The following is a 16,586-nucleotide window of genomic DNA, read 5'->3' as shown; positions in this document are numbered from 1 at the left end:
GCTCTATAAGACACGCTTAAGCATGTTTTGGGGGTCTGGGGAAGGCACCATATAGTGCGAGCGTATATGCCAACTTAACGCTTCTTCCCGAAGTTTCGTGTATGCAATCATAGCCAGTTGGCGACAACTTTACACGTGTTATATACGCGCGTGTGTGTGATGCATAAAGTCGCATAAGTAATTCTCAACAAAATAATTAAATGTAATGATGCTATTTTGCGAGTAATTGTCATGCAGATCCTTGCTAACATTTTGCGAACGACAATTTAAGAATGCAACAATGCGTTGCACACACACGTTAATCACTACAATTACATTAATTTTTAACTGGTATCAGCCCGAACTTACATTGAGATTTATTAAATAATATGTTAAAATATCTAAAAATGTCTATATAAAGCTACTTTATACTACTAATATATCGTAGCTTAACTTTTATTCTCTCTCTATATATAAGTAGCATAATTACTTTTAAATTGCTTAAGTCGCAAATATTTTTCGGCCAAAATCAAAATCCGATGAAAACAACTACTATTTCGCTTTTGATTCCATTGACAGTTCTCTCCAAACACGTTAGGTATGGGAATAACAGTATCATCTGATGAGATGTACCTGGCCACGCCACATTACCAATTATATTTTTTGAGTGAACCTGAGATGTGAGAAAGTTAATTTTAGCAGGAATTGATAAATCAAATAAAATAATAAATTTAAGTTTTGGATGCTCATGCACCCTTTCAAATTCTGAAACCGTGAATCTCCTTGTCTCTTTGCTTGCATAAAAAAGCCCAAGAAATATCTGGAGTTAAGCTGCCGAAGAGTATTGCATCCATCTTAAGTATATTAACCAAGTTGACCGAAAAATCAAATAAAAGTATATTAACGAAGTGACAGTTCCAATGATTCATTTGTACCCCTAAAGGCAGAGCACGAGACAATCTTCTGCTCGTTTTGAACATAAATAAGCTTAGTCTTTTGCCCTTTTGGTTATTTATAGGCTTAGTCCATCATGTACTTTTCACGATGATATTCAGCTACATATCAAAATAATCAGGAATTCATAGGAATAAAAAGAGGGTCTTTTTTTCCTTTTTATGTGGTTTTTTTTAAGCTTTTAGGGAAATAAATTTCTCGGCTTAATTTCAAGTTAGCTGAACTAATAACCACCACTTACGAACATAAAAACAAGAGTAACAAAGTGTAATATAATTAAGGTGCAATTAGAAGGTGCTGAAAAACAAAGCCAAAAAAAACAAAAAGAGTGTCGGCTAGGCCCTCAAACTCTCACCCTGCCATGTTACATGCTTACACAAATTATAACTTCGATGTATTATGAATGGGGAGACATTGATGATATGTTGAATGAGTAGTCAAAAAGAAGAAAAGCAAAAGCAAAAAGGTGTGAATGGAAAACAAGTGTCGACAAAAGACTAGTGCATTTTTTTTATATGTATCATGGATAAGTTTTAGTTTAATAGTAATTAAGAAAGCAATATGATTTATTTAATTATTTTATAAAAGCAATTATTATTGTGTTTGATCGTATTGTTCCGTCAGAACAATTATTATTTTAAAAACAAAACAATACAAACAAATTCTTAAAGGTGTTCATATCTTATTTTTAAGTTTTAGCTGTAATACTTGCCTTGTGATAAAAGAGTAGGTGATTTAATGTATATTTAGTTTTTAAAATGATTTAAAAACATTAATTTTAATTATACTTTTTTTATTAAAATATGTATTTTATATTAAAAAATAATTTTTTAACTGGTAAATGAAAAAGAAAAACCTTATTCATAGATGAGGCTGTCAGCTTGTTTCCTCCTTAGTACGGAACACATAATTGAGAAACAAACAAACAAACAAATTATCAATTGCATGTTAGTCAACAAAAAGAAACTACAGTGCTAACTAACATTTTTTTTTTCCAATATCAGATTTTGAAATTTTATCCTTTTTTTACAAATATCTTTAACAATTAAATGAAATATTATTTATGTTTTTAAAATGATAATTTACTTATATATGTATATTATAACATTTATTATTGAATATTTTTTCTATTTTGATTGTTTGACATTTAAATTTTGTATACAATAATTAAAAAAGTAATAAATATCTTAATTAGTATTATAATCTTAATAAACTATTATTGTTATTTATTATTTTATTTGTTAAAAAAATAACTCGCGTCATACTAAACAATAAACACATTCGCTGTATATTTTAGAAAAATATTACATCGAGTAATGTAATCCTTTCCTAATTTAAAATAGATGAAGTAATAAAAATAATATATATATATATGTTACATCGAAACCTTTTAGTTAAATGCATATTTAAGTAATGAAAATCAATACCTTAAAAATAAATTTTAAATTTAAATTTTACAAACCAAAAAAATAGACAACATTTATCCTTAATAGAGTCCATTCTATTTAATACTTGGTTCTATATTCAATTATCTATCATTTAATAAACTTTAGCTTGTTCCGAATGATTTTTTCTTTTAAATAGTAAAGAATGATTACCTATTTTTGCAATGACATGCTTATTTGTCGTTATATATTCAAATATTTTGAAAAAATTATTTATTAAAATATTTTATATATCTTTCTCTTAATAAAGCTTAATTAGATGTAACTGAATTAAATGTGAGTTTAAAGAAATATCTATACAATTTAAATAAAATAAGATCATGATTAATTTAATGCAAAAAGACCAAAATTATTTAAATATTAAATAATTCACTTGCCTAATAAAATTTTAATTAAAAAATATATTCAAATTTAAAAATTAACATAAAATTAAAATAACTTCCACTATTAAATTCACTTATTGAATGATTAAATTAGAAAAATTTTAAATATTGGTTCTCTCTCATTATATAACATGGTTTTTTTGTACACTAAACATTTTTTAAGCATTAGGCCTATTTTTTATGATGTCATGTAATGTTTCTTATTTTAAAATTTGGTCGTAATTAATGATACTTAAGTTGATCTTAAATACTTTTTAATCACTAATTCTCTTTAATTAATGATATTTATTAAAGGTTTATATATTTTTAGAAGACAATAAATATTTTGTTTGCTTTGGGGCCTTTGAAAAATGCAATAAATTAGAGTCAAACAGTAAGTAATACGAATTAATTCGAATAGGCAGAAAAGGGCAAAAGGGCAGTAACAAACCGCTTTTCCTTTTCAATAAACCCACGCGCCTTCTTCTCTGTCACTTTGAAATGCTTCTTCACTGTCACGAATCGTGATTCCAATTTTCATTTCCGCCTCTTTCTCCTCAGCCACCTCGAATCTCGTGCACGTGCTCCTGCACCTGCAGGTGCGTTCCTCTCTCTCTCTCCTCCATACCGCACTGTAGTTCCTTTCTGTTCTTTCCTCGTTTCACTCTGTGTGCGTCTTTTTCTACTCTTCTGTACATTTTCTGTTTAAACCAAGGATTGAGTTACCTGAATTCTAAAATCTATTTGTTTCTTGAAAAAAAACATCTGGTGACAAAAAAAATATCACTGATCACTGTATTCGATCAACGATTTACTTGTTTTAGTTGGCGTTGATATTATTTGACTTTATCGGCTGTTGAATTGCAGTACTTGTTACTTTGCTTTTGTTAAATCAAGTTACAGATTGGATACTTTGAGTTTCTGTTGCATTCAATTTTATACTGTTTACTATGATTGCGGCTGTTACATGAGAAGTGCTCCATTTCGCTGTATTTTTTTGGAGGAAGAGGAAAGGACGTATCCTTGTCAGAGATGTAATTAGATGCTTGTTATTGAGAGAGAATGCAAAGTGCTTTATACTTTTTTAAATTTGATTTTAATTTTTATTGTTTCGATGCTGAAATTTATTTTAATGCTTTCATTTTCTTTCTGTGGTGAAGAGAGTGTGGCCTTTTCTGATCTCGTGCTTTTGATCAGAAACGTGTCATGCTTTAAATTTTTAAGTAGTCAATGCTGCATGTTCAATAGGCAGGGCAGAGTAAACATAAATGGCCGTTCTGAATTTTGTGGCTGAAGTGAATTGCGTGTTCTTCAAACATTTGTGGGAGTTTATGTGAAAATGAGAGATATTTGAGGAGCTAAGACATCTTGCATTGACTCGTGGTTGGGTAATAAATCAGATTGAATAAGGTGTTACCCTTGAGGGGGTTTAAGAGATGTTTGAACCTGACATAGTGTTGAGCTATGTCGAGGATGGATTCTGTATCTTACCAATACGAAGGGGATTGAATCCAGTCCAATGTTATGATCCTACCTATTATAACACTATATATACACACACTTCGTGCTTGTGGAAAAATAAACCATAAATAAGCTATGCATAATAAATTCACCTATGTTAAGATATAAAATTGATATCTCAGATTAATTCTACATCACTGGAAGTGCACATGATAAGATCATTGGGCATAACAACAATGGCAATGGCAGGGATACATAATTATTATATATTTGTCATTCATCAGAATAAGGCACAAGACATAACACTAACAACATGAAAAATAGAACAATGCATTCAAATCATAATCTTCATTGGTTCTGAAAACACTATGCAATGATATTGTCCCTCTGAATTGAGGTGTCTAGCAACCTTCAACAGACATGACTTAGGCTTCGAATATGGGGCCCAGTGGAGGAAACATTGGAGAAAAACTCTTCAGCTTCTAAAGTACATAGTTTTACACAGTATTTGGGTTGGGAATTTTGTTTCTTCTTGGTCCAAGGCTAAACTCCCATACACAAGCATGAACACCTCTAAGATCTACTGCAGAAATACACATCAATTGAATTGGTAGGATGTAATCCCATCTAGACAAGATCGGATTAGAAATGAATGTGTCATTAAAAGAAAAGTTGGGCAAGCACCTATTGTAAGAAATATGGTAGAATCTCGCCATAGGACATGCTTGAAGAGGACACGTAGAAGGTTCAATATGAAAAGTATATCAGATGGAGGGTAGCCCAGTAGCTCAAGGTGGAGAGAGACTTAGAAAAACAGGATTCATGACTGACATTAGGGTGTAAATTAGTCCATGTGGCCGATTCCAATTAGTGAGAAAATGCTTGTTTGTTTTTCTGTTTTGGTAGGATCTAATCCCACCAATGTTCTGTTTTCTTGGGGTCCTTTTATAACAGCATATATATTTGTTCACTGTGACATGTTTTTATTTGTTTTCTACTTCTTTCTGTTTTTCCTCTTGCTGTATAAATTTGTGGTGATTTAATTTTTAACATTTTCCTGGTAACCTTCCTATTTGTCATTTGCAGTAAAAAAATGCCAGAAATTCAGTTGGGTATGCATACAATCAGATCACATGGAGTCAGAGTGGCAAGGATACATATGCATGACTGGTTGATTCTTTTGCTTCTTGTGATCATTGATGCTGTCTTGAACATAATAGATCCGTTTCACCGTTTTGTTGGAGAGGGAATGATGACAGACCTTAGATACCCATTGAAAGATAATACTATTCCCTTTTGGGCTGTTCCAGTATGTTTTGCTTCCTTGAATTTGAGCCTTGAATGAAAATTATTCCATTACTGAGATTATATGTTGTTACCCTTGACTTGATTAAAAGATATAAACCCTTGAATTTCAATTCCTGAACAGATAATAGCAATACTGTTACCGCTGGCTGTCATTCTTGTTTACTATTTCATTCGAAAGGATGTTTATGACTTCCACCATGCTATATTGGGTACATTTCTGAACCTTATAAAGTTTTCCCAATGAGTGGTCTATGTATGGGTTTCAACATGTTTTATGTTTGCTACTGAGAGCCTAACACAACTCTCTTCGAGAATTTGGCTTTTGACTGCATCTAATTTCATTGTGTGATACATGTAACCAATCTTCTTTAGTGATATAAGGCTTTTATTGTTGTTCTATAAAGTTTTCCGTATCCTTCTTATTTGCTCATCATTTTGATCTGCTGTAATTTATTACTCAAATGCATATCAGGCCTTCTATTTTCTGTACTCATTACTGCGGTGATAACTGACGCTATTAAAGATGGTGTTGGACGGCCAAGACCAGATTTCTTCTGGCGTTGTTTCCCTGATGGGAAAGGGGTGGGTGTTCAATTTCATTGACTACCAAGTAGTCTTATTAATATCGTTATCATGTGGTGCATACTGCTTTTATGTAGTTATGTGCTCAATTAACAGGGCATTGGTGCATGACATATTCAGGTGTTTGATTCCGTAACAAGTAATGTTAAGTGTACTGGAGATAAGGGTGTTATTAAGGAAGGACACAAAAGTTTCCCCAGTGGACATACTTCTTGTAAGTAATCTCTACAATCTTAGGGTCTGTAACATTTCCTTTGAGTGGTCTTGTAACCTCTTGATGTCTGTATAAGTGGCAATCTTATAGTATGTCCAGAATAAAGTTGTCGTAGATTATAATAGAATTATCAGCTCGGACATTGTTTTTGATGAGTTAATTTCAAATTAAATTTTTTTTTTACCTCCTTAGGTATTTGGTATGTTTTGAAATATTTAGTGGTGTTTGGTTTTTGTTTTCATTTATTATCACAAAATCACCAAGTTGTTTCTTGTTTACAAGATGTTGGAAAAGAAACAGTGAAAGTTTTTGTTGTTTTCAGTTTTCATCATTTCCTTTGCAAATTCTTGTAAACAGGAAATAAAATAAAAAGCAATGTGACATTTTTATAATTAGTAGTAAAAATATATCAATTGAAAGTGAAAAAAAAAAAAAACAGACACCACCTTAATTTCTCAACTTTTGGAATTTGCCTTCTTTCATGGACAACAAATACGCTTCATAGCATTTGCATTTTTGCGTCATTGGTGTCTTGGGGTTGACCTGTTTCCTTTGTCTGTTTCCATTTTGTAATTTACCATTAGCTATATTAATCACCACAGTATAAGCTCAGAAAGATTCATTTTTTCATGCAGGGTCCTTTGCTGGTCTTGTTTATCTTGCTTGGTATCTATCAGGAAAAATTAGGGTATTTGACCGTAGGGGCCATGTTGCAAAGCTCTGTCTCGTTTTCTCACCAATCCTCATGGCAGCTATGGTTGCTGTCTCCCGTGTTGATGATTATTGGCATCATTGGCAAGATGTGTTTGCTGGAGGACTTATAGGTTTGTTTATCGAAGTCAGATTGATTCAATATTTCCATAAACTATTTTGCAAATTTTCTTATATGTAATTCTTTTATCAGGGACGATAGTTGCTTCCTTTTGTTACCTACAATTCTTTCCACCTCCATATGACATAGATGGTATGTTACCTTCGTCATTTCTTTCTAGTATGTGTTAATATTGTTATTGTGACACATTGCTTTCAATCCTGTCCAAGTCCAGATCAGCCTAGCCACATCCTGTATGGGTCTGAAATTTGAGGCCTTTCATTTTGAGCCTTCGGCCAGGCTCAGGCATCAGGCTTGATCAATATATTCGGTCTGATCTAAATCTAGAAAACACATAATACTATACTTGTATTACTATGATTTTATTAAACTTTTAAACATATAACAAATCTCTTATCTAATTTTTTTAATCTTAAAATAACATTTTTATGCTAAAACAGTGACATTTCTTAATTTTAAAATTATAATTAAAATTTAGTGATTTGGGCTTAGTTCCAAACTAATTGTCAACTAAAAGCCCAGGCTAAGATCAGCTCTTCATGTTGGGGGACATTCCACTTCTCTTTCCTAATTGTAACAGTTTTCAAAGCTTGTAATTGCGAACTTTCTTCCGTAAAGTTGATGGAGTGAGTGAAAATTGTCACTCGATTGACATCTTTGTTTACGCTCCCATGTTTTCCTGTCATTTTCTGACCACGTTAATTTGTATTTGGGTTTTTTTTTTTTTCAAATTAAAGTCACTAATATGGTTTCTAGTTCAGAATTTGAAGATCAATATTCATTCACAATTTTCGTGTGTACGTAGGTTGGGGACCTCATGCATATTTCCAAATGTTGGCTGAATCTCGTAATGGTGCTCAGCCCGCTTCCGTCAATAATGACAGTCATCATGTGCAATCTGCTGAGCTTCAGACTGTATCTATGTATATCCCACCTCAACATGATGGAGATGGACGAGGCAATAGCTGGGATTCAAGCCCTATGTTAGGTGCATCACAGAATGTAAGGACACACTGACTGCCCTAAAGACATAGGAAATATCACATGTCCATAGTCTGTAAAAATTATAGGGGTTTGTGAGTTTCAGTTCCAGATAATCCACCTTAGCATCGTTGGCGGTTAAAAATGCGGATATCAATTGCTTTGGTAATCGGATGGTTGTTGGATTGGGATATCTTGTTACTTAATGTTTTTGGCTAACTTTCATTTGTTAGTTGTCGAAGCGCTGCTTTTATGTCTATTTGTTCAATTTTGATACATTGTTTGTACCATCAACTATTTAAAATATACAGGAAGTATGGTTTTTAAATTAAAAATTATAAAAATTAATAATTCTCTCTAATATGTCATTTTAATTGGATAACGATGTAATTTTCTTAAAAACTTTTAGTATATTCTAATTAAATTTTTGTTATTATATAATGAGAATGATTCAGTAGGTTCAATAGGATCGAAATATACGATTTTCGTCCATGAGAAAAGGGGAATAGAACGAAGAATTTCACCAAACTCCTCCTATTAAGAAAAGGTCCCCAAGAAACTTTCAATATATTTTTTTTTCAGAGCGTATTTCTGTTTTATGTGATGTTCTATCGATTTTCAAAGAGAAAGCTATTTCACTTTCTTGCAATATTCGCAAACATAAAGTAATAGGGTAAAAAGAAAGAATTAAAGTAATGAATAATGTGATGAGAAAAATAAGAGTATAAAATCTATAGTGAAAAATTGCCTTTTTTATCTTAAAAAAGCTAAGGCAATGTGTAGTAAAAACAAAATAAGAAGTTAGGGAAACATTTTTTAAGAGTAGTGCATTAAATTAGTTTTTAAAATTACGAGTATTAGTTAATATAATTTTTAAAATTATAAAAAAATACCACTTTATTTTCTAAAGGTTAGCAATGATTATTTCAGTTTATAAAATTATAAAATAACAATAATTTTCATCTTTAATATTATAATAATAAAGAAAATAATCTATATTTGATATTTTCAAGAATTAAAATAATTTTTATAATTTTAAAGATCAAATCAATTCATAAATTTTTATTTAGATCACAATATTCTTTGTAGCCAACTATTTGTTCGAATCGAGAACTTTCATTTCGTAGTATGATGAAGTTAACTCTCTTAAAAGAGATTTTTTCTATTCCGCATTTGACTAGAAACATTCAAATGGTCACATCGTAAGACTATAACGTTGATTATCCTATCATCAAAAGTTTGACGTTAAGCATATGATTGATGTTTACAGTTTAGACTGGATTTTTAGTTTGTATTTTGTTGAATTTATTTCGTAACTATAATAAAATTTAAAAATAAGTAATTATTTATTAAAAATAAATTGTTCTAAATATGCATTTTATTTTAGTATTTAAAATTATATGAATTATCGTACAATTTTTTAAAATGTAGTTATTATATTAATCTGTCAAAAGTTTAAAGTATCATTACATGTACACAAGTGTTTTAAAATTTCGTTATTATTGAAAATGGAAGACTACAGTAGAATAAAAAAAAGAGAGACTAATTTAATAACAAAATATTTGAAAAAGATTCAAATGGTGTCAAAATTCTTCTCACGAGAATATTCAAAGCAAGAAAAATAAAATGAATCCAAAAAACAAATCCCAGTCAGGATTTGAGAAGCATAATTGATGAATATTCTTCGTTGTTAGGAAAGTTTTTGCCCATGATAGAGAATGTTCGGGGCTTATTTTTAAGAAATGAGTTGGTTGTTCTCACTTTTTGTGTTGATATTTTTTTTTTTTTGATAAAATGGGAATATGTTATTATTTGATTATAAAATTGCATTAAAGAAAAAAGAAAAGCTATATCATTAGTTTAATTCTCTAATTTATTTATTTGTTTCAGTTTATCATTTAATCTTTATTTATTTTACTTTGATCTCTAATTTTAATATTCAACATTTTTTTAAACTCTACTCTACTGGGTTCTCTACATCACGTGGGTTAAACAGCATTCGAGTAGCATTCCGCTTTTTACAATGATTCAAAGCTTTGAAAATTTAATCTCTTCATGCAATTCTTATACAAAATCAAGGACTAGGAACAAATCCTAAGAGAAATTTGTTCTCCTTTTTATTTTGGACGTGAAGAGATATTTCTGATTCTATGCACTTTGATGATGAAGTGGCACTTCAAAAAATCTGTGCACATCGAAAAAGAAGAAGAAGAAGAAGCAAAACCTATGGGTGCGCCAATGGTACTTTGGGTTTTTGGGGCCGATTTCTTTAAATTAATTATTTGTGCTGTTTATTCAAAAACATTCAAGAAACATCATATTATTTGTTTCATTCATATATATAAAGCAAGCACAAAATAAAAATGGCTCGTTGAAGTTAAGGACAAAGGACTTGGTTGTTGATAATGGTGATCGAATGGGCTTACAAATTAACGACGGTCGTGGGATGTGAGTTAGAGCTTTAAATGGCATCAGCTCTGTGAGAAATTAAGAAAGTTGGGACTTATGCTAAGGATGGAGAAAGGAAACCATATGACCAAAAGTTAAGGCTTTTAATCAGTAATCATTCTAACATTTTATATATAAAAAAATGATTGTCTCGAGAGCCGGCCATGAATGGATTTGACTTTGACTTGATTAGATAGACGACAAAAGATGAAAGAAGGGAAAAAATGGTTACATGAACATAATACGAAAACCAAAACACTTTGACTCTCTTGTTGTATTTCTTCATGGACTCTGCTTCGGAAAACACGACACTCCCATCTCATGTGGTTACAGTTAGAAATGGCGATTCTTCTTCACTTGATTCTGGCCATGCCCGTCTTCTTCAACTTGGTTACAAACAAGAACTCAAGCGTGATCTTTCGTAAAGTTCTTTCCTTCTATTGTGTTTCTTAGTTTTTAATTTCACTTCCAATTTTGGGTTCGTTGTCACTTGCAGGGCCATTTCAAATTTCGCACTCTCGTTTTCTTTAATATCAGTGCTCACTGGTATCACCACCCTTTACAACACTGGGTTGAACTATGGTGGCCCTGTTTCAATGCAATACGGGTGGTTTTTAGCTTCTACTTTCACCATGTTTGTTGCACTGTCAATGGCTGAAATTTGTTCAGCATATCCAACTTCTGGTGGTCTTTACTATTGGAGTGCCAAGCTTGCTGGCCCTGGATGGGCACCCTTTGCCTCTTGGATCACTGGCTGGTATTAATTATTTGTATCCTCAATCACATTAATATCTTGATCTTGCAAGGGTAAGAAATTAAAAGTGAAAAAATTTAATTTAAAATATTAAAAGTGTATTAATGATATTTTCTTACAAAACTTCACGTATAATTTTTTATTCAGTTCCTTAAAGGTATTCGTTGGCATATTTGCCTTAACATGTTATTGTCTATTTTCTTGGTTTACAGTTGTCTTATAAGCATCTGTGATTTCTATAATGCATACTCACTATTGTTATTTAATATATTTCGCTCTTGCATTTATGTAACACGTAGGCCTCGTTGTATTGCTATAGGTACCGTGTAATATCTTTTTCCTTCATCTTCATATTTGTTTTTTTCTTTCACCTTCCGTTTTCTCTTTACTACTCAATTAAATTATGTACACTGTTCATGCAGGTTCTTGAAAATGCTTTTAATCAGCATGCACTATTTCTTATGTATAACATGGTTACAAATATCTAATTATGTAGATTTACCTAAAGCCTAGTACCTTGAAACTTAAGCTAATTGCTTGATGAACACTTCAAGTCTACTGACAAGATGCACAGACATATTAGCTTTCCTATGGCCATTTCTCTGACGTGTGTTGCATGGTCTTTTCTTGCAGGTTCAATATTATTGGCCAGGTATTCTTGAGAAGTCACATGTTCTAGAATTTTAGCATCCTTCACTTTTCACTGCGTGGTCAAACTTGTGTGCGATGTAGATTTCTAACAATCCATTTTGAAGCTCTAATTTTTGTTCTTTTTACTTGCAGTGGGCAGGGACAACAAGTGTAGATTTTTCACTTGCACAACTAATTCAGGTTATCATTCTCCTTAGTACTGGTGGGAAAAATGGTGGTGGATATATGGCATCTAAATATGTAGTTATTGCTTTTCATGGGAGGATCTTGCTCCTGCACGGTATAATAAACACCCTTCCTGTCTCTCTGATAGCATTCTTGGGACGGTTAGGTGCCATCTGGAATGTTGTAGGTATGAAGAAATTTCCTATTTGATTTTTCTTTTCTAAACTCTTTTTGAATATCTAATTTGAATTGAGAAATATTTAGGAGTTTTCGTCCTTATGATTCTCATTCCATCTGTTGCAACCGAAAGGGCTAGTATAGAGTTTGTTTTCACTCATTTCAATGCTAAAAATGAGGATGGAATCAATAGCAGACCCTACATATTTCTCTTGGGACTTCTAATGAGTCAGTATACCCTTGCTGGGTATGATGCATCAGCTCATATGGTAAATCTTTTAGAAATTTCCTTTTCAGTATACCCTTGTTCTTGCTTTCCACTTTGTAAATTTTGTGCTACTTATTTATGTCTATTGATAGAGAAGTTATTCAATGATTTTAGACCAAGATTTCCTCTTTACTACAAACTTGCATTTGCAGACAGAGGAAACAAAAAGTGCTGATAGAAATGGACCAAAAGGAATTATCAGCGCTGTTGGGATATCCATTATTGTTGGATGGGGTTACATACTAGGCATTACCTTTGCAGTTACTGACATCCCTTACCTTTTGAGTGAAAATAATGATGCTGGTGGGTATGCCATTGCTGAAATATTTTATCTTGCATTCAAGAAAAGATATGGCAATGGAATTGGGGGTATTATTTGCTTGGTAATTGTTGCTGTTGCCGTGTTTTTTTGTGGTATGACTTCAGTCACAAGCAATTCAAGGTAACATAATATTGAAGTTCTGATATTTGAACAATTAAAAATTGACACGTATGACATTATTATTATTATTTCTCACTCATTTCTTATTTTTTAAAATACACACCAAAAGAAAAAGTAACCCAAAATTGTTCAAGAAAATATTTTGAATTATATATTACCTGATGGTAGTGCACTTTCCATATGATAGAGGTTTAATTTGTGTAGTTACTTACGATGCTTGAACTTTGTACAGGATGGCTTATGCTTTCTCAAGAGATGGGGCATTGCCACTATCGCCATTGTGGCGTGAAGTTAACGTGCATGAGGTTCCCACATATGCAGTTTGGCTTTCCGTTTTTATATCATTTTGCATGGCACTAACGGTATGCATTTCCCTGTATTATTTCATCTTAAAACGCTGCAATATTTATTACACCTTTCCATTTTTGTATATAATTTAAAATGCTAACACATTCTTTAATATACTATTCTTAATATATGTTTAATTATTAATTAAAATTTATTAAAAATTACAAAAATTATGAGTCTGACTCTTTTTCATTCTAAAGTTAATATTTTTCTTTTATATTTTTATAATCTGTAAAAAATTATAACCAATACAATGTGTTAAGAGAGTATGTGTTGTTATCATTGGTCCATACTCAAATTCTAAATCTACTGCAGTCTCTAGGAAGTACTGTGGCATTTGAAGCTATGGTGTCCATATCGGTGATTGACCTCTATGTTGCTTATGCCTTACCAATCTTCTTTAGAGTGACCTTAGCACAGAAGCATTTCGTTCCTGGGCCTTTCAACTTGGGCCGTTACGGATTCACTATGGGCTGGGCTGCAGTTCTTTGGGTGATTATTATCTCTGTACTTTTCTCATTGCCTGTGTCCTACCCAATAACCATTGAGACTCTTAACTACACCCCTGTTGCTGTTGGGTGTTCGCTTATTTTTGTAGTTTCTTACTGGATATTCAGTGCTCGGCATTGGTTTAAAGGCCCTATAACCAATGTGAAAAACTGAAGTTATGTACTTAATTTAGTACATTATCATGAGTACTTCTAGTATTGTTATTCAATCAAAGACTTGTGATTGCCTATAGCCCCATAAGGGACTGAGAAACTTATTGAAAATTATTTGCAGAATATATTATTGAAATTAAGATTAGCATCTGTATTTATATGATCAGTCGTTTATCTGTGCTAATGAAATCATTGGCATGACATGACATGACATGCCAAGCCTTGAGTTATTCACGGATGCATAATGAAGATTTGTACGTGCTGGCTGAATCGTAATGGCACTTCTACCAACAATGAAAATCTGCAACATCAGACTGTATCTTTGTCCCACCTCAACATTATGGAATTCAAGCCCCATGTTGGACGGTTCACTAAATGCAGACACCCCAAATGTACCTTTCTTTGAAAGATAGCTCAAATTGATTTAAATTATTAGTATCATTATTTCTATTAAAAAAAATTGACTGGTAAAACAAACTCTTTCAAATAAAAGTATTTTAAGCACTGTTTCCTACTTATTAATCAAAATTTAAATTTTATCATGATAATTTATAACTATATTAAATATAAATACCTTATCAAAATAAAATTATCATTTTAATTGCTAAATAGTTCCAGCAGATAAAGAACAGGTTCTTTTGCTTTCTCTGGCCTCCCAACAAAATTGGTGCTGGATAAATATGAAACACATATATGGGGAATTATTTTTTTCATAATCTTAAATAATATTTAAAAAAAAAAAGAGTGTTTAGAACTGTATAATTGCGGCCTATTAAAAAATTCTTCGTATATGACGAATTTTCGCGGCTTAAATCTTGTTATGGATAAGTTTTTTTTTTTTATTACTTTTTTAGCTTAAATCTCACTATTAACATATTTTGATCGATTTTCATATTTTAGTATTTTCTCGTAAAATGCCATATCTTGATATATTTAATTACCAAATTCCATAATTAAATGCACACATAGCGATAAATAATAATTTTGCGGCATCGAATCCACGTGGTTGAATTTTAATAGGAGATTCTTACAACAAAAAAGCAAACGTTACCTAGAAGTTAGGTAGTGGTATCCACAACCCATTTATATTAGAAGTTTAGGTTGACGTGTTTGTTGTAAAAATAATTATTTAACTATTTTAATAATGCAAGCCTGCGTAATAATCCAAGTTACATTTAACCGTTAAATCATTCAATTTTTTTATACTTTAAAACATAAGTGAGTTATTCTTTAATTTAATTTAACATATTTTTTTAATATTTTTATTATTTTGTATTAATATTTCTTAAAGTACTTAATTAAAAAGACCTAAATTTAATTTGAAGAAATTCACTTCAGTCTCAATGTTTGAGTTTTCAATTCAACGGTACCTACTACGCACGAGTTACAGCACGAGGCACGGAAAATAAACTGCACGTGGTGAACAATAATAACACAATATATACTGTTTGAGAGGGAATTAATTTAAATTGTTATAAATCAAAATATTTTTATATCATTTAATATTTTTATCAGATAGTTATTTTATAAATCTCACCATTGAATTTAAACGTCATATTATATAAATTATATATACAAAATATTAAATTAAAATTATTTAGTAGTTCAGTTATATAAATCAAGGTTAACGATATACGTTTTTTTATTTATACAAAATATATTTAGTTATATTATAATTTTTATAAATTTTGACAAAAAAATCCAATAATAAATATTTATAATTTAACAATTAATTATAAATTTTCATTTTTATATAAAACTAGTAATAGAAAATATTAAATTATGGAGCAGTGTAAAATAATTTCTTTTTATATATGTGTTATTTTTCTATTTATTTTTGTTTAGACTCGTTTTATTTTTTTCCTAAGACCAGGGTATATTATTTCAAATCAACTGGACAAAGCGTATGAGCATATATGCGATGTATAGAAGTTACCACATCGCATAATTAGTAACTTTTTCCAACAAATTCTCCATTTTGCTTCTCATTTTCACGAAAATCTGGTAACAAATGTGAAATAAAATACTATTAAATACCCATTAGGAGCATATATGTCTTAATATTTTAATATTCATATTTTGACAACAAATATTATTTGGGTAGCAGGTTCAAAACGTATTATTGCTAATTGCATATACTACGGTTTTACCATTTTCATTTTCATTATAACATTTATTTATTATTAGATGTCTTTTTGATAGGTCCAAAGAAATTGTTGACTAGACACTTGCAATAAATACAATGAGTTTGAAGTTGAAGTTGAAGACGAAGAATGATGTAATTATAAAGACAACTTAAAATAATCATTTAAGAAGAGATTTGTACAAAGAGGTAAACAAATAAAATGAAAGACAAAACATATTATAAGAAATTGAACATCAACAATTTGTATCTTAGAACTTACTTAAATAAATTTGTAATTGGTAACAACGAATACTCACGATATCTATAAGAATCTATAATTTTAATTTCTTTAATTGACATTCAAGATGCTGAGTATCAAATTGATAAATGTTAATGGCTACCACGCAAGATGCTAGTTGAACAGCCTT

The 16,586-nt window shown here is 30.9% G+C and overlaps 2 protein-coding genes across 2 annotated transcripts; both read left to right on the top strand.

The window, feature by feature from the left end:
- The first annotated feature begins 4,128 nt into the window (after positions 1-4,128).
- Positions 4,129-8,224, top strand: LOC113872400 (lipid phosphate phosphatase 2-like). The gene is made up of 7 exons (XM_027509932.1): positions 4,129-5,510; positions 5,631-5,718; positions 5,982-6,091; positions 6,212-6,305; positions 6,941-7,129; positions 7,210-7,269; positions 7,943-8,224. The coding sequence occupies exons 1-7, from the start codon at positions 5,295-5,297 to the stop codon at positions 8,152-8,154; spliced, it is 969 nt and encodes a 322-aa protein (XP_027365733.1). The 5' UTR covers positions 4,129-5,294; the 3' UTR covers positions 8,155-8,224.
- Positions 8,225-11,147: 2,923 nt separating this feature from the next.
- LOC113873488 (amino-acid permease BAT1 homolog) lies at positions 11,148-14,034 on the top strand. Its single transcript, XM_027511628.1, has 7 exons — positions 11,148-11,323; positions 11,954-11,972; positions 12,104-12,323; positions 12,401-12,582; positions 12,734-13,023; positions 13,256-13,385; positions 13,687-14,034. The coding sequence occupies exons 1-7, from the start codon at positions 11,163-11,165 to the stop codon at positions 14,032-14,034; spliced, it is 1,350 nt and encodes a 449-aa protein (XP_027367429.1). The 5' UTR covers positions 11,148-11,162.
- The last annotated feature ends 2,552 nt before the right edge of the window (positions 14,035-16,586 follow it).

Source organism: Abrus precatorius, unplaced genomic scaffold, assembly GCF_003935025.1.
Source record: "Abrus precatorius isolate BTA unplaced genomic scaffold, Abrus_2018 Scaffold7, whole genome shotgun sequence".
Taxonomy (NCBI): domain Eukaryota; kingdom Viridiplantae; phylum Streptophyta; class Magnoliopsida; order Fabales; family Fabaceae; genus Abrus; species Abrus precatorius.
Note: the sequence above shows the minus strand (reverse complement) of the source record. Positions and strands in the feature narration are given on the sequence as shown.